A 25,923-nucleotide genomic window follows, 5' to 3' on the forward strand; every position below is an offset into this window, starting at 1 on the left:
TACAAATCTCCTTCATCAACCCTATACAGCAAAGGGCCACCTTTGGGAGTTTCATATAACTCAAGCTTGATGTAAAAAAAAAAAAAATCAATCAATCAATAAATCAATTAATTTGCAAATAAGTAGGATTTGAATGCAATCTCTCTCACTGTTTATAAAAGTCTGTTTACAGCATGCATTTCTGTAGATATTCACATGTATGAGTCATACACACATGGATATTTTTGTTTCTTTGTATCTCTGTATAAACTGTGATTCACTGACTACTTACATGGCCTAATTTCAATGAGGACTAAAACACATTTGTCGAAGCCAGGTACTTTAGATGCATCTGCTACAGCATGATGAATGTTGAGCTCTGCAGTGCTATATATGAAAATATACATGATGTAGAAAACAGTGCGGGCAATAAAGCTGAGACAATCATTCAGATTCTCTACTCAATATGTTTGGCTCTGATGGGATTTTTTAAATTCAAATTCATATTTGTCTTTTGTTATCATAATTTAATTGTTATAATCCATGTAAACTTTTTCTATCTATTAAATTAAACAATTTGTTTTCAAAGTTAATACTTCATAACTGCACAACTAACATACATGCATCTTATTAATTTTCCTAAAATGGATGTCCGTGTGTAACCTATTTGATCTTGGAAAAAATTCTCTACCAGTATAATATTTTGATTTCCATGGGTTATAAAATGTATGTGTTTATTTTTAACTGAGGGCTGAGGGCAGTGTGAAGTGGCCCCAGTCAATGACGTCATCCCTGTTATAACGTATCAAACACAGGCTTATCAGATCATGTGGTACAGCCAGAGAAACAATCGCAAGTAACGACTTCTTCCTCTGCCACGCTCCCATCTGATTCTTTTATCATTTTGCAAATAAAGATAGAAAGTTTCAAATGGTGGTGCACCTCTGTCTCCGGTAGAATTTTCCAGAATTCTACACCCAACCCCATCCCCTTTTTCCAGCCCAAAACAAACCTACCTACAGCAAAGCAAACAAACATAAAACATTAACACTATGTATGTTTTGCTATCTACTTTCTCCATGAGGAAAAAAAATAAGAATCATTTTTGTGAAAAGGTGATCTACTTAAATATAATACTCTTGTTTTTAATACTGGCATATATGGGTCTTATTTGACCTTACATGCTGATGTTCATGCAGCATTTCAGCTGGCACCTGTTATTCAATGCTTCCTAAAGATGGCCATACATCTCGGCTGTCTTACAAAACCATATCTTTCAACCAAAATAAAAGCTAAAAAAATCACTCCCAGTTTTCCAGGATGAATGAAGTCTTACAAAGTGGTGCCCTCCCATGAAAACAAGACATGGTAAACTAAACCGTACACTGCAGGATGATAATGAAAGAAAATGGAAATATGAAATACTCCTTTAAGCTTTCGTCATGACAATCTGCTGGATGTAGCATTTTATATTGATCTGATCTTGATACAGGCAATAGGAATGCCTGCAGAATGAAATCCTCCCTACATCCGATTCAAGACATTAACCCTTTGCACCACTAGGGAAATAACCAGTGAAACAAAAGAATGGGATCTTGTCTCCACTGCTAAGCACTATTACCCTGCATTTCCAATGGACTGTAGGTAACCCTTGTATAAACCACCATCGCTGCCCTACAGTGTGCTCCCTGACAGTGAGTGGATTAACCACAGCAACACCTTCAGCCTCCTCTCAGCATGACGCTGGAAGAAAAATGGCTGGAAAGCCTTTTGCATGCAGGCGGGAGAAGTAGCCACACCCATAAGTGAAGTAGGTATTTTTTTTCCCCCCATGATAAAATACGCCAACCAGACACAAAGAGCAGCTTAAAAAAAAAAAAAAAGTGGAAACACATTGTCTGATAATTTAAAAGAAGACAGACAGTTGTCTAACCTCATCATTTATACAAGATCATAATAAGAGCTGTGTGCAGGCATTAGGAGAGAAGTCTGTTCTGCTATTATAATTTAAGTACTGGCCGGTTTTCTCTCAAACCGCCGATATCATTTGATATGGAATATTGATGGGTGTGTCCCTTCGAAAGGCCCCCTTTGTATCTCCAAAAGCCTAGACCGGCTGAACCTGCAAATCTCAATGTTACTGATGCTACCCTCTGGCTTCTAAGAACAGAGCTATGCATTTCAATGTTATTAACATCAATTACAATGTGATGTACGCCTACAAAGCCTGACACAACAACAGCCAGTTCAGAAAAAAAATCTAACGCAATGAAGGAGATTAAAGACAGTAATAACTACAAATGTTCTATGGGAGGATGCATAAGCTTTTATTTTAAAATAGAATATAAAATATAAAAAAAAAAAAAAAAAAAAAAATAAAACTTTTCTTTAGAAAAGCGTGATGGGGAAAAAAAAACCTTAATAAATGTAATAAAAACAAAACAACAACTACCATAACAACAAAAAAAAAAACAACATGCAAAGGCCCACGGGGCCACAATTCAGGTTAAACACATTGTATTTTGCCAGCCATCACAGCCCATCCCCAGTTCTAGATATACAATGAAAAGCACATGCATGCAACACAAATCGTCTTCTATACCCTGGCCTTTCCAGTTGCTCCAGTGGCACTCCATCTTTGTAGAATCGGGGCTGGCCTGCATCTTGGGGCACAAAAGGATTCACAGCTGCTTCTTCGGTGGCACCGTATTCTCTCTTAAGCATCCCAAAGCATGAATGGTGGAGGGTGGGTGTGTGGGAGGCAACCACAGTGCTGCCTACTTGCAGTGCTCACAGACTGATGCTGTCAGCAGAACAAGCAAGAGGAGGGAGGAGGGATGGTGCTGGAGAGGGGAGGGGGGCAGATTGTAAACACCGCAGTCTCCACTGCAGCAAATCAGCAGTGCGATTGTGGCTGCCTGAGGGAAACGCTCTTTTCTTGAAAAGGGGATGAGGCACTATTTCACATTAAAAGCCCCCAGTCTTTAGGGAGGTGGGGACGGTTTGCTGGGTTATTTCAGCTATTCAAATGGTTAATTGGGGCTGGCGGTGGAGAACGCTCGCCGAATACAGCACTGCAACAAGACTCACATTATTCTGTTTTTGGTTGGTTATGTTAAAATAATGTCTGCATTTATTATCTCGTAAAATAATATTGCTTTTTGAACCCCCTGCTCTCCAGGTGCTTGAAAAGAGAACCCAACAAAGAAACAAATATTTCTTAGTCACCTTACTCTACTACTGCTAAACACCTTTGTAAAGCATCTGGCAAATTCGATTTCTTTGTGTTTGTGAAAATTACAAAGAAATCTGTGGGACACCTGGCTGTCGATCAGGGGCCCTGGGTGTCACTGTGTGTGGTCATTTCAGAGAAAGAACATCTAAAAGTAAGGCTCTTACATCATGGCAGAGACTCAGTTATGTTACTCACCACATCACTGGGATCTGGGGGATCTTTTGTCAAGGACATTAAATAAGACAGCAAGCTTAAATGAATACATTTAGTAAATGCAGTGCCATTAGCTACAAAATAACAACACTTCATCAGAACTGTGTCTATGATCAGTGTATTTGGTGTTTCGCAAGTTTAAGTACCATTATCCCCATGCTTGGTCTCTGATTTAGTAATGGAGCGTCAGGCAGTCTAACTGTACCCCTATCTATAAGGAATCAAAACGGTTTTAAGGGCTTGCACTAATATTAGGGCAGCACCTAGCTGTCTCCTTGATTTGCTTTCCATTGTCACTTGCAGATCCTTTTCCATTTTGTCCATTTTTGCTTGTCCGGTTCCTAGTAGCTGATTGTTCTTAAAACTTTGTCAAGCTGGGTCTTAAAGGACCCAATTGATTCAGCCTCAACAACAGGACTTGGTAACCCATTCCATACCCTCACCATTCTGTGTGAAGAAATGTCCTTCACTCTGTCCTGTCTACGTTCACTTAATTTGCTTGGCTCTAATACAATTATTTTGCGGTAAACCGATGCATTTTTAAAATAGAAATACCTGCTGTCAACCTACGTATCAGTTCAGGAATCAATCCCTTCCTGAAGCCACAGCTATCCTTGCTTACTGTACAACATTACCCAACACATGTAGGAGTCAGCGTGCTATTCTATACGTGAAGGCGTTATCTGAAAGACTGGCTTTTATTGTGAAAACATGCCCTGAAGACAGGCAGATGCATTTCTCTTCAGAACATAATGTGCACATAAACTGAACGCAAGACCAACTGTGTAGTTAATTCCAGCGAGCACGCTCAGAAAGATTTCTCATTTTACTGGAGGTGTTTACTGTAAGCCTCAATGTACAGTATACTACATTTGAGAATCCTGCCAGTAAATAACCTCTCTAAATCAGTCTTACTGTATCGGGACTGGCAGAAGCCAATTCCATAGCCACAGTCCAATGCTGTTCAGTGCTGGATTCAAGTCTGACTCAAGTGAAATGAGTTGTGTGGTCTTGCCTGTATATTTATTCAAGCACCCGGTAACTAATACCTGCACACCAATACTGGGGAGATGGCTGCTCAATGGTGCTGTATGTTTCTACAGTCAGACACCCTAAAGGTCTATTTGCATTGCATTTTTAATGGCATCTCCACATGTGTTAATTGCACACAAGGCTCCTGCCAAAGGTTTCTCCAATGAAATCTTCTAATTTAAAATAACAATATGTAACCTTACAGGTACTTTTTCAGTGTTATTAAAATGAAAGGGTTCCTTATTTGTGCACTCATCAGTTTGTTTCAAATTCCTATTTAAAAGAAGTTTCTTCCAATAATTTAAAACCAAAGTGTTCATCGTTTGAATTATAGATTAACTAAACGGGAATTATTACTGTAAGTTATTTATGCAGGTGCCTTCGGGGCGATAACAGACATGTTTTCATACTGAGAATTACAAATGCAAGGATTGAACCAAGCATGTACTCTGTATGGCTGCAAAAGGAGTTGTCTTTTAAATGGGTCTTTTTAATTTTCCATGCTCAAGCATTTCTTCCCACTTCAACACTGCTAATCTGAAACAAACATGCAGTCCTATTTATAACAATGTATTTTAATTTGAATTGCAAACACTAACGCAAGCACTGGTGACACACAGCAGAAGCATGTATTTTGTAATTAATATAAGAATATAATTTTTTAGAAGGAACATACTGTAAAGAAATAACCAAAACAGTGAAACAGGCTGGTTTATAAACAGTCCATAATGAGGAATCTAGCTCACAGTGTAACAGCAGGGCAGCAACCACCTTTGATGTCGGCCTTCAGTAACCATAGCAACAAGCATAGCAATAAGCATAGCAACAGTGGCAGGGTAGGCTTAGAGACCAGCAGAATTGTTTTCTAATAGAAGACACAGGTAGGAAATAATTTCAAGCACCCCAACTGATGCATAGCCTGTGCATGCCTGCAATTATCCACTGCCATTTTCTGTGATAGATAATCAATCAGATGTTGGCTTCCTGTCCTCTCAAAATGCTGACCCAAGCCAATGAGGACAGCGAATGGTAAAACCTGAAACAGCTCTGTGTTCCAGCTTGAATTCAAACCCTGCACCCAAAATGATATAAAACAGCAAAGCCTACAACAAGGTCACTTCGTCTGTAATTCCCGTCAGCAATATTGGTATCAGCTGCCATTAAAAACAAAAAGTGGAACACTGTGACCTAAACCCCATAGCATGTGGAATAGAGTCCTATAACAAATGCTTAAAATCAGGCCAGCAGTCCACAAGATATAAACATTGAATAGCTCAGCCATTGCATTCAAGTCTAACAATTAAAACAATAATAACGACAGTTCTTCACTTAAGTCAGTGAAGTGTAGTATCTCATCAGGCCTGTGATGTGAATCATGACATGTACCTGTGTATCATGATATAATGTATCTTGATTCGTCACATTTCTGTACATTTTCTTAAATGTTCAGGATACCACAAATTAAGTTTGTATTTAACTGTGTGTTATTAACACCCCTGTTTTGTGTGTTTGGTGAAATATTGCTAAAACACAGTATATGACACGGTGATTCAGAAGTGACTGGACAAATGTAATGAGCAAATTTATACAAACACGTAAGTTACACATGCTGTTCAAACTTGTCCTTTTATTATATATTTATATTAAATTGTGCAGCAACCTAATATGCTAAATGTTTATTTCATTATCCCATGTGTCCTAAACCCTTGAGAGAGCTCTTTCAAGCTAGCACAGGATGCCAACTATTTTGTATCCATGGTTACTGACAGTCTGTGCCATATAATAATGGAATTGGCAGACAGAAGCAGCCATGGGGAAAAGGGTGATGTGTCTGGTAGCTTCCATTACAGGAGGCATTGCCGAGGCCAACCTGAACCTACTGAGCACATTCTAGAATTCTCTTCCAAACAGTGCTGCACTGCCCCCTAGCCTGGACTGGTCTGCTGTCTTGATAGCTAGTAGATTTAATAAAGCAATCATTAAGAATCATATACATGAGTGCAGACTGTACTGCCTAGTAGAAGAAGCACGCATTTGCTGTGAAGCAGTGGCAAGCAGGTTTCAAGGAGGGGAGAGCATATGTCCAATTAGGTAAAACTAAAACCTTTGGGAAATTTAAACACACATAATTATCAAGGTAACAGTGTTGAGCATCTTAACCACTGAAAACAATTGAGGGCTTGCTGAGCTTAGAAATCCACTGTGGCAGCATCACTGATAAAAGTACAACATGGGACAGTGTAGCTTTACATAAAGGGGTCTCTTTAAAAAGCTCAAAGTTGGTCTTCCTCATATCTGTGCCAAGATCAGCCTGCACATCTTTATTGCAGTGCTCTGTGATTGGCTAAAGTGTTCAATACTAATCTACCAGTTTTACCCTTTACTCACTGCCTAGGGGGACATTTAAAACTGAGCATGTGCCTCTGAAGAAAAACAGTTTATACCTTAAATTCTGGATTAGGCAATAAGTTGACTGGGGAAACTGCAATGAATTATCAGGAAACTCCACAGGATACAACCTAGTTAGAGTGCCATTGTTAATAGAACAGGGTTCAAGCTGCTCTTGGCCCTTGTGCAGCTGATGAAATGGGTCCCACTGAAATCCAAGAAGGCTGCAACAAACCTTTCACAAGACGTCCTGCATGTCCCACTGCAAAGCATTTCAAAACGGAAGTCTCCTGTGCAAGCCGACCAGTTCAATGCTGGGATTAATTCAGTAGGCTAATGTATGTAAATTCTGCAGAGATCCCTTCATATTTTTGTTAAGCCTAGTTTGGTTTAACCAAAACTAGACTAGTACAGTATCTATAAAGCTCTACCAGCTGTTAGTGATCCCTCATGGTCTCTAATTCACTGCATGCACAAGAAAACAAGAACAGGCAGTAAACAGGACAGCTTCTCCTGGGATCTTCCAAAGGTCCTTGTCAGGGGAAGGCGCGTGGTGGTGCTGCTGTCCCAGACAAACAGAGATGCAGTTATGAAGGAATCGTTCTCTTTTAACTAGGCGGTCAAAATAATCAGGACACTCACATTCGCTTTGCCACGTCTCACAATAACACAAGGACAAAATGGAGGACAGAAGGGAGACTCTGCTCACTGTCACAACTTGAGTGTGGAGATCACACTGCCGATGCATTTACGTATTTTGTTATACACAGAAGAATCCCAGCTTTCGTTATATATATATATATAATACTATATATATATATCTTATATAATATATATAGGATATACACAAGGAGATATATGGTACACCTGGTGGCCAAATACTGTAATTACTATGTTTTAAAGTAGGCTCTGGTTTAAGGTTTTGGCTCCACAATCTGGCATCCAACAAAATGCTACTGTCCTCATCCTGGCAGTCACACATAGCCATAAAATGACCACAGTGCTGTCTCTTCTAAAAAACTTTACCTGATAGCTGCCTGTGGGGGTTTTCACATATTTACACTACCACCAGACACCTACAAATCAGCCACACCACCAGACACTTTCCTCACAGCGTTCTGTCTCACTACCTCAACAATCCTCTCAGTTACATTATTGTGGTTCTATTTGTCTGCAGCTCAGGGAGCTGACAGCCATCTGTTCCTCGGCACACGCAGAGACTTGTGGTCTATGGTTACAGTCTCTAAAATGCCCCAAGTGACACAGAGCTGCCGAGGCACTGTGGTTCTCGGCACTGGACGATGTCATACCCTTCAGATCTCGATCACAATAATCACTGGGTGAGACCGCCCGCCACACAAGTTTGTTTTCTTTGACTGCTGGGTAATGACACAGGAAAGCAATCAGGGATTTATTTAGTTTGATCTGTTACAATAATCTGGACACATCAGGCAATACTACCAGAATTTCTAGTCACAACGTTCACCAAAGTGATACAGCCTTTATTTATTGTTTGCTGCAGCAACATGACAGCAGTATTAGTAACTTGTTTAAGGCATAGCAAAAGGATCGATAAAACATTATGGAACTGGCCTTAAGATCTTGGTACTGTCATTCAATATTAGACGAATGTGTGTAATTTATAGTACAAATCCATGCAAAGCTTATGTATATATAATAATAATCTTTATATAGCACCTTTCATAGTGGACCACCATTACAAAGTGCTTTACAAGATACGAGACTAGGGTATGTGAACTATGCATCAGCTGCAGAGTCACTTAGAAGAACGTCTCACCCCAAAGATGGAGCAAAAGGAGTTAAGTGACTTGCTCAGAGTCACACCGGGGACCTCCTGGTTATAATCCTGTTTCTTTAACCACAGGACCACACAGCCTCCTTAGGCTCCTCTAGTGTCACACAACAAAGGACTTCAAAGTGATTATCCTGGCAGGAGCTTTATATCCATAATTCCAACAAAGATATGAAGTAGGTGTTTAAAATAACTTTGGGTGCAAGGAATTTGGAACATTGCTTTTGTAATCCACACATTTACTCTGCCATACATAATGTACTTTTGACATGTAGTCTTTTCAAAGTAAAATATAGATTAAAGTACAAAACACTAATAAAACATCACAGAACAACAATGACTTGGAAGGGTTTTCAGCTAAGGCTGTAATCATTTTTAATAATTGTTAACGCTGGCAGCTAGTCTTTCAAAAGAAGAGGCTGCAGCATTTGTTGTTCTCCTTTGAATAACGCAGTTCTAAACATGCTAGAGAATAACACTGTGGCTATAGTCAGTACCTTTATCTTTTAAACTGCTAAATTCTCCTTGGCAGATTATAACAGCCAACCAAGTTTATATAATCCTGTTTCCTTGTGTAGATTCTGTGTAGATTTGCTTGAAAGGAATTAAGTTTCATATTAAAGTGAACAGAGATCTGTGCAGAGGCAAGCATTTCTACAGCTTTCATTGGTGTAGCTGAAATTTTTTTTAGTCAGAATTAATTTCTCTATATATTAACATACAAAATTAAATACATATTTAAACAAATCAATAAACATAAATATTTCCATAAAGTCTCCATTTCCAAGAGAATTAAAGACTGCAATCATGCAACGTCACCACATGATAGCAGAGTAACCTGGGAATGTGGTAACTTTACAGAAAGGATTAAGAGCTGGTTAACTTCTATAGCATATTACTTTATACAACATTTCTATGTGTATAAACTGCCTGCCTGGCATAGACTCACTCCTAAGACATACTGTAGCACTAAAAAGATACTTAGACAAAAGTTTTCGACTTTGTTAATGTCCTGTGTGTTGTTTTGGATGTTGTTGAATGTTATAAAGCGTGTGTATTTCATTTTCTATGTATTTGGAATGTCAAAACAATCCTTTTTATTTTGAATCAAAATTATTCAGACTTTTTTCTTTGGCAGTGTTCACAGTGATCCACAAGAGGGAGTAAAGTTTTAGCTGCAATTTGCAAACTCAGATCCAAGAGACTTTGCGCCGAGGGCTGGCAGTAGATACAGACTGACAGATGCTTCCTGCATATCCGGGACTACACGAACATAAATTTAACATGATACTGACCATAAAAAAACTCTGTTCATTCACACAATATCAATTACAATGTGGATCACATAAAATGAAAGAGCTGTTGGCTGACGTGTGAGCCAGCATAAGAAGTTGGAGCAAAACAATCTAGTAAAAACAGTGTTTCTACCTAGGGATTGAAAGGTAGGCTTGAGTTTCGGCGTTCTACTGCAGACAGCACTCCAGTGACAGCCAATAAACACTGCTATCTACTCAGCTACTTCTAGTCCCTTAACCCCTCCCTCACAAGGGCTTTTCCACAAGGCGAGGCACTCTTGGGAAGGCAGAAGACTTGTGTGGGTGTGCGGACATGCGGACCTCTTTCAAACCCCAATACTGTGCTACCAATGACACGTAGAAATACTTTACTGTGTGAAAGATCTGTCAAGGGCTTAACAAAATCTTGCCAGAGGATTATGGAAGTCAGTACAAAAATTTGTACATTGTAAATATTCACTAAACTTAGTTGAAGCCCTGCTTGTCAGTTTGAAAAACAGAATCCTGTAGGTAAAAGAAAGAAAGTGGAGCGGTTTTTGCTGGATCTGTCCCAGGGGATGTTTTGAGGGGGGGAAAAAAACTACAAATCTTTTTTTTCTGTGACAAGAATAAGTACTAAACAAGCAATAAAGCCAGCCTCGTGCAATTAGGGAAGTTATGAAATACAGCAGTAGACTATTCTTGATGCTTTACAATGACAATAGATGGCCAGTTGTATGTACAGCCTAATGTATTGGTCCATAAGTACAGGGTCCTGGTACGGAGCCAATTTCAAGTTAAAATGGACCAAGCTTAACTCATTTACTCAAAAACAACAGTCAGCGGTCTTTTTGAGAAATCTTCTGGAAATCGTGGCTTTTTGTTCCCAGTTTGCTTTGGATCTGAGCATGTCTGGCATCAAAGAAATATATAATCAGCTCGAATGATCACTTGAGCTCCACTGCAGAAATGCACAAAAGCTTCTAAAACTTGCTACTTTACTAGCAATGGAAAAGAGCAGTTTGCATCACCCTGTCTTAATGACTCTCAAAGCAGCCTTTAAAGACGTCCACTGGTGTCTCTAGGCTGTTACACAGCTATCATTTTCTATTGTGTTCTATTAAGGAAAGGGTTAATTGAAAAGTCTGCTATGACCACTAGATGGAACTCGGACGAATGCATCCCCAGGGATTGATTTGCTGAAAGCAACAAAAATGTTTATGACGGCTGGTACCCAAACCAACACATAATACAGCTAGTATTCTGGGATATTCCCAATGCCACTTAGCAGATCAGCTAATGGGTTTTGTACAGGACTTGCATTTCCTTGTGCCGCTTTCTTTACATAGGGCCAAATGAATGTATGTAATGCAATGGAAAAAAAAACTCTTGTAGGAAAACATACAAACAATAAATGATGCAAATGTAAAGCAATTATGATTAGATGAACACCTGTGATTATGAATCAAAATAAAAAAAATAATTAATTTGTATTTTCCAAAAACCCCTTCCTAGCTAGAAGTTCATTGAACCTGACACTTGGCTTGACAGACCCATGGCAGAATAGTTCTAAGTGGTGTGGTTCAGTTATGAGGTGCTTTGCATAGCACCTGACCCAATCTGAGTAACACATCCACAAGCAAGAACACAAAAATCATAAGAAATATTGTAATTAGAAAAGGGAATTCAGCCCATCATGGCTTATCCCCTTTTAATGCGTGATTTCTCAAAGGGTAGCATCATATCAGCTTTCCGATTGACCCAGAAGTTGAGCTACACTTCGAAAACAGGCATAGTATAAAACTATGTACACTTATAAACCTGCCACTCAAGCTTAAATCTGCTTTCTTACAAACTGTATCACAGTATTCTTATATGAATACTATAGTTAAAATGTAAAAGCCTGTGGCTATGCATAAACATTACACATATACCAATATAGTGTTAACATGAAAGTTTGTAACAATAAAGTCAGCAGCACTGTATAGCGTGTTTTGACCAATGCAGAAAAATGAAAGCAATGAACATTTTGAATTACAAGACACCTACTCAGATCAGAGGTGATATTAAAGCAAGGATAATGCGGGTGCATGCAGCATGCTTTGCATAACATCACAGTGTAGCTGTACAGTAAATACAATCAATAACAAAAAAGCTTCACAGTGTAATTTTGAGAAGTGGTCATTGTAAAAGTACTACAGGCAGTGATGTTGTTAATGTATGCTAATCCAGTTTGAATAAAAAAACTCAAAAATAAAATGGAATCTCTGTTTTAGATACAAGTTTATAAAAGCAAATGTCAAGGACAGAAAAGAAAAAGTGACAAAGAGTTGCCTGCGACAATGAACAGGTTGGCAGACAGGAGCACAATAAAAAGGTTAAAAAAACTAAACAAAACCTACGGCAGATGGATGAAGAGTATCTTGAAATGAATCCAGAGAAAAAGTGAAAGCAATGCTTTATTTATTTTACCTTTCTGCCAATCAAACAACTCCTGGGAGGCAGTTTTTTCAGCTCCAGGCTCCTTGACTTGTGCCTCCTTTTTGCAGGCTGCTTCTGCCACAGCAGGTTTGGTTTGGGATGCTTTCCTTGACACCTTCTCCTCTGGGAACGGATGCTCGGCACTGACCTCCAGGGTGACGAAACTGTGCTTTGACTTGGCAGCACTGTCCTCTGAGTTTATAACATTTTTCATCTTTTCGTTGGCTTGTTTCTCTTTCAAAGTGGCTGGCTGAAACTCTGTTGCTATCGAGTGGCTCAACGGCAGACATTCACTGAGCTTACTGTCCCCAGCAAGGGGTTTCATCACCGGGGAGTCTTGTTCTCTCTTAGGGCTTTCCTCAGACGCAGACGAAGCGTCACACGACTCGATGATGAGCTCGCTGTCAAGCTCCGCCTCTCGTTCCTCCCTAAGGATGCTGTACTGGATGGAAGGTGACGCGGGAGATGGGAGAGGTCCGCCAACCTGACCAAATGTCATGTAGTTGGTTCTCCCCAGCTCTTCTGCAGCCAGAGGTTCCTCCGACACCAGCTCTATCTCCGAATCCCCAGACTCTGCACTGCTCCCTTCCTGATCCTGTGACGACGGGAACGATGACAAGGCAGGAGGTTTGGGGGAAGCTGTGTGTTTCCCTGTGGTAGGACTGGGAGGCCTCTGGGCTGGAGGAGCCTCCTGACCCATCACAGGACACCCAGGCTGCTTGTTCTCCCCCATGTGGAAGGCAAACTCGCTCGGAGAGTCCGACTCTTCTGAAACAACAAAGGAGACAAATGAAGCGAGCACAATGCCTGTTAGAAACAACCCTCACCGGCCTGCTGCTGCTCCACACCCATCTCCCTTTCACCATGGACGTCTCCAGGAACAAGCCCCAATGACTGCTTTTGACTACTACCAATTAACCCTTTCTTAAAATGGAAAGGGTTTTTGTTATGCAGCAAACAAGAAACTTTCTGAAATTCTTGGGTATGCAAGGATCTTCTGCTTTTTTCATCCCCTATTTAACAAACTCAAAATATTTTGTTTTTGTAACTCTTATCAGTATAACTGCTAAACCTCAGATTCATATTAGGATCAACAACGTGAGGGACTAATCAGGCTAAATACAACATGGCATGCAATGGTCTATATCTTGATTGAAAAAGAAAAATTCAGTAAGAAAGTGTTACCTGTATATGGTGGGGTTGAGGACCCTGGGCTGTCATCTTCTGGCTCCGACAGCGTGACAGTTGGCATTCCTTCTAGCCCAATACTCAGGATGCTGTCCCTTTCTGACACCATAACCTTGGGTTCCACTGCGGTGTCTATCTCTGTGAGTGTGATTTTCACAGAGCTGACTTTCTGGGGTGTGCCCATGATCCCAAAAGACTGATAATCGGAAAGATCTTGATCAGATGGTTCTTCCACGTAGGGGCACGAGTGCATCTCTAAAGCCGCCCCCAGTGTCTCAACCACCTCGGATGGCTTTTTCTCAGAATAATCCCCTAAATTAGTCAACATTTGGGAAGCGGTTTTCACTCCACCTGTTTCCTCTGTCCAGTTTGCCTTTGCCTCCTCCTCTTCCTCCTCCTGCTGCTGCTGCTGCGGCCGCATGTCTTCGGAGAAGCTGATGTCAATGTAATTGTAAGCCTCCATTTTTTCTGACTCCATGAGTTTTTTGGCAACATCAACAGATTCCCCGGGGGTCATCTCGATTCCCGAGTCTGAACTAAACATGGTGTGGGATTCAAAGCTCGGGATCTTGTTCCGGGAAGGTTTAAATTCAGGCGTGTGCTCCCTTTTCACATCTCCTGTGAAGTAGGAGGTTTCCTGCTGGTTTGAATAGCTCTGGTTGGAAAGCAGTGAAGTATATAGAGCCCCGTCGTCCCCGGTTGATTTTCTGGAGGCCAGTGGGTCGAGGCCATCAGAGTACATGTCCTCTGGATCTTCTAAAAGGAAATAAAATAAGGCATGAAGGAGAAGTTAGTAGATCTGAGGTTGATACCAGATTTCAGCATGCACATCCTGAACCCACGGCAGATCCCAGGAAACAGAATGATGCAGGCGATTTGTGATGGCCGCAAATGGACAGATGAAACCAAGCTGGTTGGAAGATGTGTTGCTTATGGAAGAAAAGTCAGAAAGAAAAGCAGAGCCTGCTTTAAAACAATATCAGAGTAGCATTTTTCCTCCTAACAGATCTACTTGTAAGATTGTCTAACCTAACACTAACCTCTAATATGTCTTTATAGATCACAGACATGGCTAATTTTACTTTTTACTAAATAAAACAACTAATGAGGACCTTGGAAGGAATTTGAGAAATAAATACAACTTTTTGGGGGGTTTCCTTTATAGGTTTTCTGGGTGAAACATGGACTGGAATACAATCACAGAGCCTTACTGCACTATAACCCATAAATTTCCATCAAGACAGCATTCAGTGCTATAACAGAGACCTCTGGATATTATCTAAATTGCTGCTAAAACAGCAGGAAAATAAAAGCTTCCCATACATGATGTAGTAAACACAATGTGCCCAAATATTAAACCTCTTCAGAATGTCCCATTTAATTGCATGATTTAAATATTCAACCATCAAGAATATCATTTCTTATTCAAGAGTCTGAGCCTTGAATCACAAAAGATAATATACTGTATTATAAATATACACTAGTATCAGTTGAGTACATTTCAAATGTATTTGCTCCTCATGAATGTAAATGCACATTTGTATACATTAGGATGATGCCATTGTCTGAATGTTTCAGCTTATCTGATATATGAATTGAAATAGAATGTATTGCATTTTGAAATGCACACAGTATTTTACTCTGCAGCGCTAGCCCTCACCACTGCACAATGCTTTACCGTACTGCTTTAAGGATGGCAATTAAAGTAGCTAAAAATAGACTTTGTTGCTCTTTAAGGGTTGAACAGTCCCCTGCCTGCCACGCTTCTTATTGCTTGCAGTGGGTACACGATGTGTTTCTAAGCTGCCAGAGCTCGCTTAAAACGAGATCCAATTATGTTAGAACATCCTTGGTCTTTTCAGCCTCCTTTGTTCAGGAATTCAATTACTTCTGAGGAAACAAATATTGTTAGCAATCCAGCTTTCAAAAATGGAATGATAATCCCTTTAACCTCAATGCACTTTTTATTTAACCCTGTAAGCTGTAACTGTATGCATGTATGTATGTATGTATGCATGTATGTATGCATGTATGTATGGATGTATGTATGCTTTTACTCTTTTAGGAGTCGCTTAGTTAGTAAGCCTAAATAAAACTGTAATCTAAGCAGAAACGTCAATATAGCGGATATAGAGAAGGTAAGACATTTAATATTAAAAATATATTATATATAACTTCTAAAAAATATGAATACTTTGAGTACTGAGCCAGTGTGATGTGAAGGTTATATAGGTAACAATAAATGAACAGCCCTGCATCCTGTCCTTTCAGACCCCCAATGTGTGTTTGACAACAGAGTTTGTTTTATGATGAAGTCGAGCGCCTGTTTATAATGGAATTTTGTCAGCATGTATTTTGTATGTAGAGCAATACATTAGAATCTCTGATCTGAACACCTTTCCCAGGCTCATGGGGTTCTTTGGGGGGGTGCAATGAAATTAAATATACCCTTTGTGTCCCTTTCTGCGGTGCATAGTAGTAAAGCACAGTAAAAGCACAATGACGTCACGGTAAACCACAGGCAAGCACGAGAAAAACAGGTAGTGAAATCGAAGATGGCAAAACCCACAGTAGAAATGCATAGATAAGCACAGGGCATTTAAAATAACCATGAAAATTTACCACGTAAACTTTTTATAGTTTATGCTCGGAAAATAACATATTTTTGTTTTTTTTCTGTTTGACTTGTAAATGTATCAAGTGATTGTAAGACTTGAAAAATCGTATTACTCAGAGTGCTAGAATGGGAGAGAGCTGCTTCAGAGATGTATGAACAATTTAGGTCAGCCCACTTGGGGGCTCGTCTTAGATCTTTGCATGCATGCAAGCTGATGGTTAAAAAAAAAAAATACATGAATACATTAAAATGCTTTACCCTTGCAAATGTTCTCTTGTTTCTCCTGTGTCTACTACAGCAGCACATAATTGTATCAAAACCAGTCTTTTAACATGTTTGCAGGTGTTGCCAAAAGCACTTTGTATTTCTTTTTGTTCCACACAGCACGAGAAGCAACTGAATGAGCTGGCTCTGCACTTTATCAGATGTCTTAGATATCTTTTTCACTGGGTATCATGGGGATTCTATTTTTACCCTACTATAGCAGAAAAGACTGCAGAGATAATCCATTTATATCTTGAAAAATAAACATGCCTTAAAGAGCATCACATCGTGTTTCACACCAAGCCGTGCTTTATTTAATAGAAAATTACAGCTGCAGATGATTCCGTGAAACTGAAACTCCTGTATACTGTAAATTCCATCTGAGGGTTTGCAGTTTTTAAATATGTAACGGCTGATGTATACAGCTGGGCTATACCTGTAGCTCCTGTATGCCACTGATTGTTCATGTCTATTACTTTGGGCAGCAAACTATGGAATCCTAATGGACCTGCATTGTACAAGATCACCTACTACTTTATAAGACATTATTTATGCATTATCACTTAGAGAACAGATGTGGCTCAGAGGAGGGCACCCCTCCCCATCTTACACTGTACCGTTATATCCTTGTTGACTTGATGAATTATAATGGGGTATCAGGTAGGCACAGGAGATTGAAAATGACCCGAAAAGTCTCATTATTCCTCATGATCCTCACTGTCATCAGCCACATTACTCCTCCGACAGAATCCGGAGCAAACAGCGGTGTCCGAGCATGCCATGTTTTTTTTCCCCCAGCTACCTAGAGATGTGGCTTTGCTTCTTGTCTCTGAATTTTTCAGGAGCTTTCACAGCATCCCCAGAATGGAGCAGCGTATTACACTGCACTGATATTACTAGGGCTGATAGAAGCAGTGTATTACACTGTACTGATATTACTAGGGCTGATAGGAGCAGTGTATTACACTGTACTGATATTACTAGGGCTGATAGGAGCAGTGTATTACACTGTACTGATATTACCAGGGCTTATAGGAGCAGTGTATTACACTGCACTGATATTACTAGGGCTGATAGGAGCAGCATATTACACTGTACTGATATTACCAGGGCTTATAGGAGCAGCGTATTACACTGTACTGATATTACCAGGGCTGACAAGAGCAGCGTATTACACTGTACTGATATTACCAGGGCTTATAGGAGCAGTGTATTACACTGCACTGATATTACTAGGGCTGATAGAAGCAGTGTATTACACTGTACTGATATTACCAGGGCTGATAGGAGCAGTGTATTACACTGTACTGATATTACTAGGGCTGATAGAAGCAGCGTATTACACTGTACTGATATTACCAGGGCTGATAGGAGCAGCGTATTACACTGTACTGATATTACCAGGGCTGATAGGAGCAGCGTATTACACTGTACTGATATTACTAGGGCTGATAGGAGCAGTGTATTACACTGTACTGATATTACCAGGGCTGATAGGAGCAGTGTATTACACTGTACTGATATTACCAGGGCTGATAGGAGCAGTGTATTACACTGTACTGAGGGCTGATAGGAGCAGTGTATTACACTGTACTGATATTACCAGGGCTGATAGGAGCAGTGTATTACACTGTACTGATATTACTAGGGCTGATAGGAGCAGTGTATTACACTGTACTGATATTACCAGGGCTGATAGGAGCAGCGTATTACACTGTACTGATATTACCAGGGCTGATAGAAGCAGTGCACACAACAGGACATGGCTGCTTTGATACCTGAGTACACACTGTACTGTAAGGAGAGTTACTTTTATATCCCCTTCAGTCACTGCATGCACAATTGTACCACGCTAAGTTTCCCATCTATGCACCTATTGTATAATGCTTTTTTTTTTCTCAAAGTTTTGGCAAGGCAATTTCTCGAACTCCATAGAGTTCATACAAACTGTATAATCAGCATGAGGAACAAGATCTCACAAATAAAACGTTGAGCCAGTGACAATTGCACGCCCACGAACCAAGCATTCATTAAAATATAAATAGAACTGTAAAAGCACATTCAAGTGAATTTTACACCCAGTTTTCAATGTGTAGTGATTGAGACTCTGCAGGACCTCTCATTGATTTTTCTTTGAGGCATTCCAATTAAGTGTAAAAGAAAGTTCTTAGTACACAATTAGTTTAAAGTTTTATCTCTCTGTAGTGTCAAGGCAATCAAGTCTTTAGTTCTAATTAAATATAAATTAACATACATGTAACACATAAACTAATGTACATAACTAGGGTATGACTTGCACACTTTCATTGTGAAATTAAGTACTGTATATCCTTTGCCTTAAAATCAATTTAGATAAGAGATTTGTAGCAGGGCGGTAGGAAAGCCCTGCTGTTTATTCGTATTATTTGTTTATTTTTAGAACGGGGTCTCCCCCTCCGCCCGTGTTGTTATTTTGTATTTGTTTGTTGTTTTATATTTGTGTTTATAGATGAAGGTGAACCTGCGTGTGTTTTGTTTGTTTATTATTTTGTATGACAGCGTAGCTGTGCTTTTAGTTTTGTTATTGTTTTGCAGCGGGGATGGGAAGCCCCATCCACATTACGAAACTCGTGCAGAAAGTGGCCATCTCCCGAATTAGTTAAGTGACTAATTTGTTGATAATCGGGAGATGGTCACCTGTATAAATACCTGCAGCTCTCTGCGCTCCAGGTGGGTGTTCAGAGGAGGAACGCGAGGGAGCAAGCAAGCAAGCAAGCAAGCAAGCAAGCAAGCAAGCAAGCAAGCAGAATATAAGGATCTGTGAAGGCTACTGCCCGGCCGGACCTTAATTCATTATTTGTGCTCGAGATTTATTTTGTGTAATTGTTTTATTTCTGCTCTGCGAGCAAGTGCTTATTTTTGTTTAGATATTTGATTTATTTTTGTTTGCTTTAAATAAAACGGCGCACGTGCCACTGCACTGTACCTTTTGTTTTTGTCACCGCAACGCCATTTCCTGCCACAAGATTATTTTCGACCATTTCTGCTGCTAGTAGAATTTTACTATCAGATGTTTTCCAATGAGGCTAAGGGATTCCAAATAAAATATTTGTTCCCATTAAACTGTATTTTACAAGAGGAGAAACATTTCTCAATGAAGTCAGCTATGACGTCTGATCTGCCAGACAGAGCAATCCATCCTAACATTCCACTATTTACTTTCCACCTACTGTAGGCATCTGTATTCTATGTATTTACAGCAGTATTTATTGTTAGTAACAGAACCAGGTCAGGAAACATGTGTTTATAAAAACTTAGCCTACAGTATATCCCTACAACAACCCAATCCCCATAGAGCTTTCATTTGCTGTATTAGGGGTGCTGTAGAGGGTGATTTCCCTTTCACTGACCTGGATAAGACTAGAAGATGTCTACAATTACTATCACAAATAATGACAATTTTTCAGACAAAAGGAAATAGCAATCAATTTCATGAAAACAGGAGGTGTATGCTTTCAAATGAGGCCAGAAATATTTAGTCAAATGATGATATGAAAATATTGTACACTGTACTGTAAAAGCAAATATATTAACTATAGTTCTACTAACTGTAATAACACAATGTCATAAAACCATGAATAAAGGGAATATAGGAGACATATTTATACAGGATTTCTCTAAAGCATAAAATTTAACAAAAGGCGACCATTTTTTCTCTGTTAGTGAAATATAGATTCACTTTCTATTTACTTACACAGACTGGCCTTGTAAGACAGGATTAAACCAGAAGGAAGCGAACTTTGCTCCTGAAAGCTCTTACAGTAAGTAATGTTCAGGAGCCAAGATGCTATACAGCAGAGGTGTGTATGTTGCTAGAATACCAAACAGGAAAGCATAGCATCTCACCTTTCATCATCCCCACTCGAACATACACACACACACACACACACACACACACACACACACACACACACACACACACACACACACACATGCATACTCTAATTTTTTCTGACAGCCCTGCACTTTCTAATTTTAATAATGCAATAACTTTTCATGGGAAATGTACCTTCCCTTCATATTGGAGATGGAATACACTGAGTACTGCAAGGATGGCATTAGCTTCTGCTTTTCCTTCAAAGGGAAAGCTTATGTAATATCAGTGATCCTGCAGTGCTCAACACTAAACCCTTTCTGACTCATTATACGAAGCCTACCAACACACTCTATTTACATGCATTTTAAAAGCGTATACAAGTTCAATGTACTTTCTGCAGGGCCAGTTCCTCTCTCATGACATTCTACTGCAGTAACATCTCCAATAAGACCCATGTCTGATCGGCTCCTTCAGGGTGCTAACTCAGACCAGCAATGTGAACCATACAGGCGGTGTTTACATGCACAAGTCATGACAGTTTCCCTCACAACGTGTTTGCTGTACTTTTCAGGAAGTGCATTGCTAAGCAGTTCTGATTTAGGAAAAAAAAAGTTGCTGGATTGTTTGCTTCTTTTCTTCAGAAATATCTATTTAAATGTTAATATATTTTAACATATATGTAAAAGGTCTTGAAGGAATGTCAAATGTAATACGCAGTAAATCAATTAGAAATTGAAGTTTTGTGAACAAAAACAAAACATCCCCGGGGGCATTATCTAAGGGGTACGTCATTTATGATTGAATGGTTTATAAACATGTAAAAAAAATGTCCAGAGGTTAAAATACATTTGGCAGCAAAATGGCAAATTTCTACTTGACACCACTTGAAATAGAACTTTATTGAGAGAATCATAGAACAAAACCTTAGGGATGAGATTAGAGTTAGGGTTAATACTAAGGGTTAAGGGTTTGTAAAATAAAAGCAAAGACAAAAGTGAGTATACTGGCCTGTAACAAATTCTGAAAATCATATGAAAAAGGAATTCTAACCCTAAACCCTAAATGAAACCCAAATAAAATGTAACCCTACTAGGACTAGGTTTGGGTCTGGGTTAGGGTTAGGATTAGGGTTTGGATTAGGATTTGGATTAGGGTTAGGGTTAGAGTTGGACTAATACGGCTAGCATTTCATCTAGAAATAATTACAAATGTATCTTGAAATTTAAAAAACCATGAGTCATAAACAATTTCCTCAGTGAAAATTTTATATCCAGACCACATTAAACAAATTATAATGACCAAAGTCTGAGTCTCACTAGGGCCTCCAGTCTGGTGGATTTGGGTGTTGGCCAAACCCCAATCTACATCTGTCTTGGATCGAAAGGGAACTGATCACAGCACTGCTATATTACATGGACTTTATACACCATTTTGGTTTATTTATGTTTTAAAAGAAATTTTGTTTTTAAATGAACATTTCTCTTAAACAATAACAAAAAAAACCCCATCAAATAAAGATGATGTGCAACAGTATGTGAAAAGTCTGTACTGTATTTTTATTCTAATAATAGCATGCCTATTTTGTAATTGCTGCATTGTTATAAAACAGCAGCTGCTTTTCGATAACCACCAGGCGCCTCTATAGCTTGCTGGTCCACACCTGGTGTTGTTAAGTTCTAGAAATATGACACGAAGGAGCCTCAAAGAGACAATATAGATATTCATACAGATTATTATGAATTTTGCAAAGAAAACTATTGAACTGGACTCATTGTGATCTGGTGCAGTGTAACTTATATTATAGCTTTTATTCATTTAAATCAGGAGCAATAATAATAATAATAATAATAATAATAATAATAATAATAATATATAATAATAAAGGAAAAGTGAAAATCTGTTCTGCATACAGGAGCCACTAATCTAAAAGGTATGAAACTTTAGTAAAAGTTATAGAGAGAAACTCCATCGCTCTGTACTGTACGTGATCATTTTTCACGAACTTTGATATTCTACTTACAGTGCTGGCAGAAGATGCATGGTACTCATTTACTTGCTTTTGTTGGTGAAGTTTCGAAGAATGGCGCACATACAATTGAAGATGGTGTTTCTCAACTAAAGGCTGACGTGCAGATCGAACTTAATTCACTGGCCAACATCAGCCTAGATTTTATTAGACTTTCTGGAACTCTACCACCAAAATAAACAATAAAGCCAAAACAAAGGGCTGCCTCAGTGTAACACTGCTGTCAGGACTGGGGATTATCAACGCTAATGATCTTGCGCATTGTCTTCCTCTGAGCCAGTGTGTGTCAGTTACAGAGATGATCTTCATCTTGAGCTTGCTGCAGCTGCTGATCAGTCATTCCAGGCTTTGCGACTGTGCTGTTTCTAAACAGGAAACAGTAGAAAAAGAGAAATCGCTGCCGCCTTTGGAAATGTTAGAAATGTACCAAGGAAGAAAATAGTACAAGAAGAAAACAAGGAAAATTAGATTTTGAAATGCTCGGTAAAAGGCACACAGAACATGTCAATCAGCAGGACAGCAAACGACTTTCTATTGTCTAAGAGGGTTATTTATTTACTCACGTCAATGCAGATATGGAGTGTACATTTTATTTGTGCTTTAAAAAAATGCATTGGAGACATCACAGTCTTCTGCTTGGGAAAGTACTTCCTTAACCCTTTTTTCCCCTCTTCTGATGCCTTGGGGTATTAAGGGGATGTCTGTTTATCTTTATTAGCTGTCAAAACTGTTTTGCACTGTGTTTTTCCAAAGGCAAATGTTTGCAACTTTCTATTACCTATGCATAAAATGTGCAACCTGTTCATAACATGCTGACATTGTCCTAACATTTGTAAACAGGCGCATGTTATACACTGCAAATTACAGTACAATCTGACGTGGTTGATATGACTAATAAAGTACTGACAACCCTCTAAGAAACCATGCCCCCTCAATTACAAATCATTTTTAACCACAAATGCAATGCAGAAGGTATGCCCTTAAAGATCACCAATCACACACTTGACTTGAGAAACTAAAGAAGCCTAAACATTAATTGCGGGACAACAAGACTAGACAAAGAAAGACTAAACGAAAGACGAGTAGCTGACCAAATGATGACGCACAACATATTTAATCATGTTATTTGGGAAAAAGAGCATTTACTTCCAGAAACTGCTACTTGGTAGCTTATAAAAGTACATCCAACTATCAGGGTCGCTTTTATTCCTGTAGGAATCCTGGGTATCAGGACAACAAGCACATGGATTCACCAGACAAAATGTCTGGCATCTAACGGACATGAACACTACAGCTCCCACAAGATTAAGGCCTCGGCTGACTAATCAATGTGGGAAAAGCTCTGCCTAGCAACTAGCCTTTGATCGGCCTCAAACTACACAATCGCTTACACTGAAAACACCAACAAAACTTTTTACTCCCAGAGCACTGTCTGCTTGTTATTTTTGTGGTGTGTGAAGCTACATGTACTATAGTAGAGGCGGGAGCATGTACATACATCACATATTAGAGACTACTGCATATTTATAGGGAACTGCTTGTCCATTCTAGGAACCTTCTTTCGCACAAGTTATTGAATGTATCACAATCTCAGGTATATGTCAAAGTGCCATATCTCTGTCCAACTGTCTGTCAGTATGTCACACTTACGTGTTTTTATATATCTGGAGAGTATTATCCATTTATTATCACAAGGTATTTGGAGTATCTGAATCTGGAAGTATGTATTGTGTACATTATTACGTGATACCATGCTGCTATGAGTGGAATGAAATCACATGATCACAATGAAATAATGCAAGACTCCAATTACAAGGAGATTTTAGCCATTCCAGGTTTTCCTGTGAGCCTTACACGTGCTTGTAAATTATCTCAGTCTATAAAGCTCACAATAAAAGCTGGAATGGCTGCAACTGCTATGCAATGGTATTCTAAAATACCTTGCTTACACACACTATATACAAAAGTATATACAATGGCTTGCAATATTATTAGAACTACCTCTATGACCATTATCCATCAACACTGTGTAGAAACAAGTGCTCAAATACAGGCTTCAAGAAAGGGCAGTGGAGATGATTCTAAAAAATGAATACGCCAATTAGACCTACACTCAGTAGTGTTGTGTTTCGTTAATGCTGATGCATTAGTGATTAAATAAAGTACTGTCCAGCTTCCCGCATGGAGAACAATCATTTGACCAAAGTCCAAGTTAAACCAGCGTTGACACTTTCCATTGTCAGCATTACTCATACCTCATTAGCTAATTGCAAAAAGTTTCAGAAGACAAATGATATTTCAATTCGACTGCCAGGTCAGCTGACAGCAACAGAGTAGACTTAGAGGCACTTTAGAGAGCGCATTTCTCTGCACATTCCTCATCCCCGCAGTGCAAATGTAGCACCGTCGGGGCCCGTCAATATAAAAAAGCTCTTTCTGTTCAACAGCAAAACAAAAGTGCTTCTTTGTCCTATAGTGCTATTTTTGGAAAATGCCCCGGAATTGTGTGTCCTTTTGCAGGAAACCTTCAAGAACAGAAGGTGCTTAGCGGTCTGCTTTAACCCTTCTCTAACAGCACAGGAATGATTTAATCTAAACCAGAGAACCGTTTGGGAGACAGAAAGAACATAACATGCGTTTTTTAAATATTTCAAAAGGGAAGTTGGAGTGTGACTGATTCAGCTTGAATTAGGGGATTTTGTGAACTGTTAAAACACAACTCTTTTCAAACAGTTTGATAGTTGATTTGTTGATTTTTTAGCAGATTTTTTTTTTTCATGCCCTACATTCCTACTTTATCTGGCTTGAGAAAAAAAAATCTAGCCCTGTAAAATGGAGTAAAGTTATTCAGTTACAGAGTCCAGCAGGATGACCCTTATGCAAGTTTGCCATGGTATTGTTGCACTTTTACCATGCTGTTTCCATGGTAATACCATGCATTAACTATATGTTTTACCAAACCTCACTGTTCTTTACATTGCTTTGCTATGCTTTTCCATGCTTTCGCTATGCTTTATTATGCTTTGCTATGCTTTTACGATGGTAAACTTTTATAAGGGTTAACACTGTTGCCTTAAAAAGTATACGAGGATCACGTCCGAGTGAAGCTTTTGAGATGAAAACAATATTGCAGATGGGCCATGGTGTGTCCCACAGTCATATTAAATGTAGAAAGGGATGTGCAAGTTTGATACATACCGTCCTAAGATAGTGGAATTGGAAAGAATATGGGAAGAAAAATGTAAATGGATGTAAGGTGGTTTCCCTTTAGTTTTGACCTTAGAGCAGCTACATGAGCAGCTGCTTGGCAAAGGTGCTGATAAAATATATCCATTTTGAGAGTCTAATGAGGACTCCGTTTTCTCTATGACTGATGGCAAAATGTAAAAAAAATAAAAATAAAAAAAATATTACAGAGTAACACAATCTGGCACCACTTAAAGCTACAGACTTGTCACATTGCTGTAGCTCAGTTATGCCTATTTGAAGACGGGGCAAATATGGAAGAATTGAATGGAACAGGTTCAGCCAGGCAGATGTAAGACCAGTCACGTTGA

General features: G+C 39.2%; 1 protein-coding gene across 5 annotated transcripts in view; it reads right to left on the reverse strand.

The window, feature by feature from the left end:
- The window catches only part of LOC121330008 (reticulon-1-A-like), a 40,342-nt gene that overhangs the window by 8,420 nt on the left and 5,999 nt on the right, over positions 1-25,923 (reverse strand). For 2 of the 5 annotated variants that reach the window (XM_041276199.1, XM_041276198.1), the window contains 2 exons: positions 13,601-14,359; positions 12,407-13,183 (listed from right to left, as the gene is read on the reverse strand). The exons of 2 other annotated variants lie outside the window; for them this stretch is intronic. In XM_041276199.1, the coding sequence (XP_041132133.1) occupies positions 12,407-13,183; positions 13,601-14,359 (1,536 nt within the window). Of the gene's footprint in view, positions 1-2,581; positions 2,820-12,406; positions 13,184-13,600; positions 14,360-25,923 lie in introns of those variants that run through there. One more of the 5 variants, XM_041276202.1, reaches the window with a different exon arrangement.

This window comes from Polyodon spathula, chromosome 17 (genome assembly GCF_017654505.1).
Source record: "Polyodon spathula isolate WHYD16114869_AA chromosome 17, ASM1765450v1, whole genome shotgun sequence".
Taxonomy (NCBI): Eukaryota; Metazoa; Chordata; class Actinopteri; order Acipenseriformes; family Polyodontidae; genus Polyodon; species Polyodon spathula.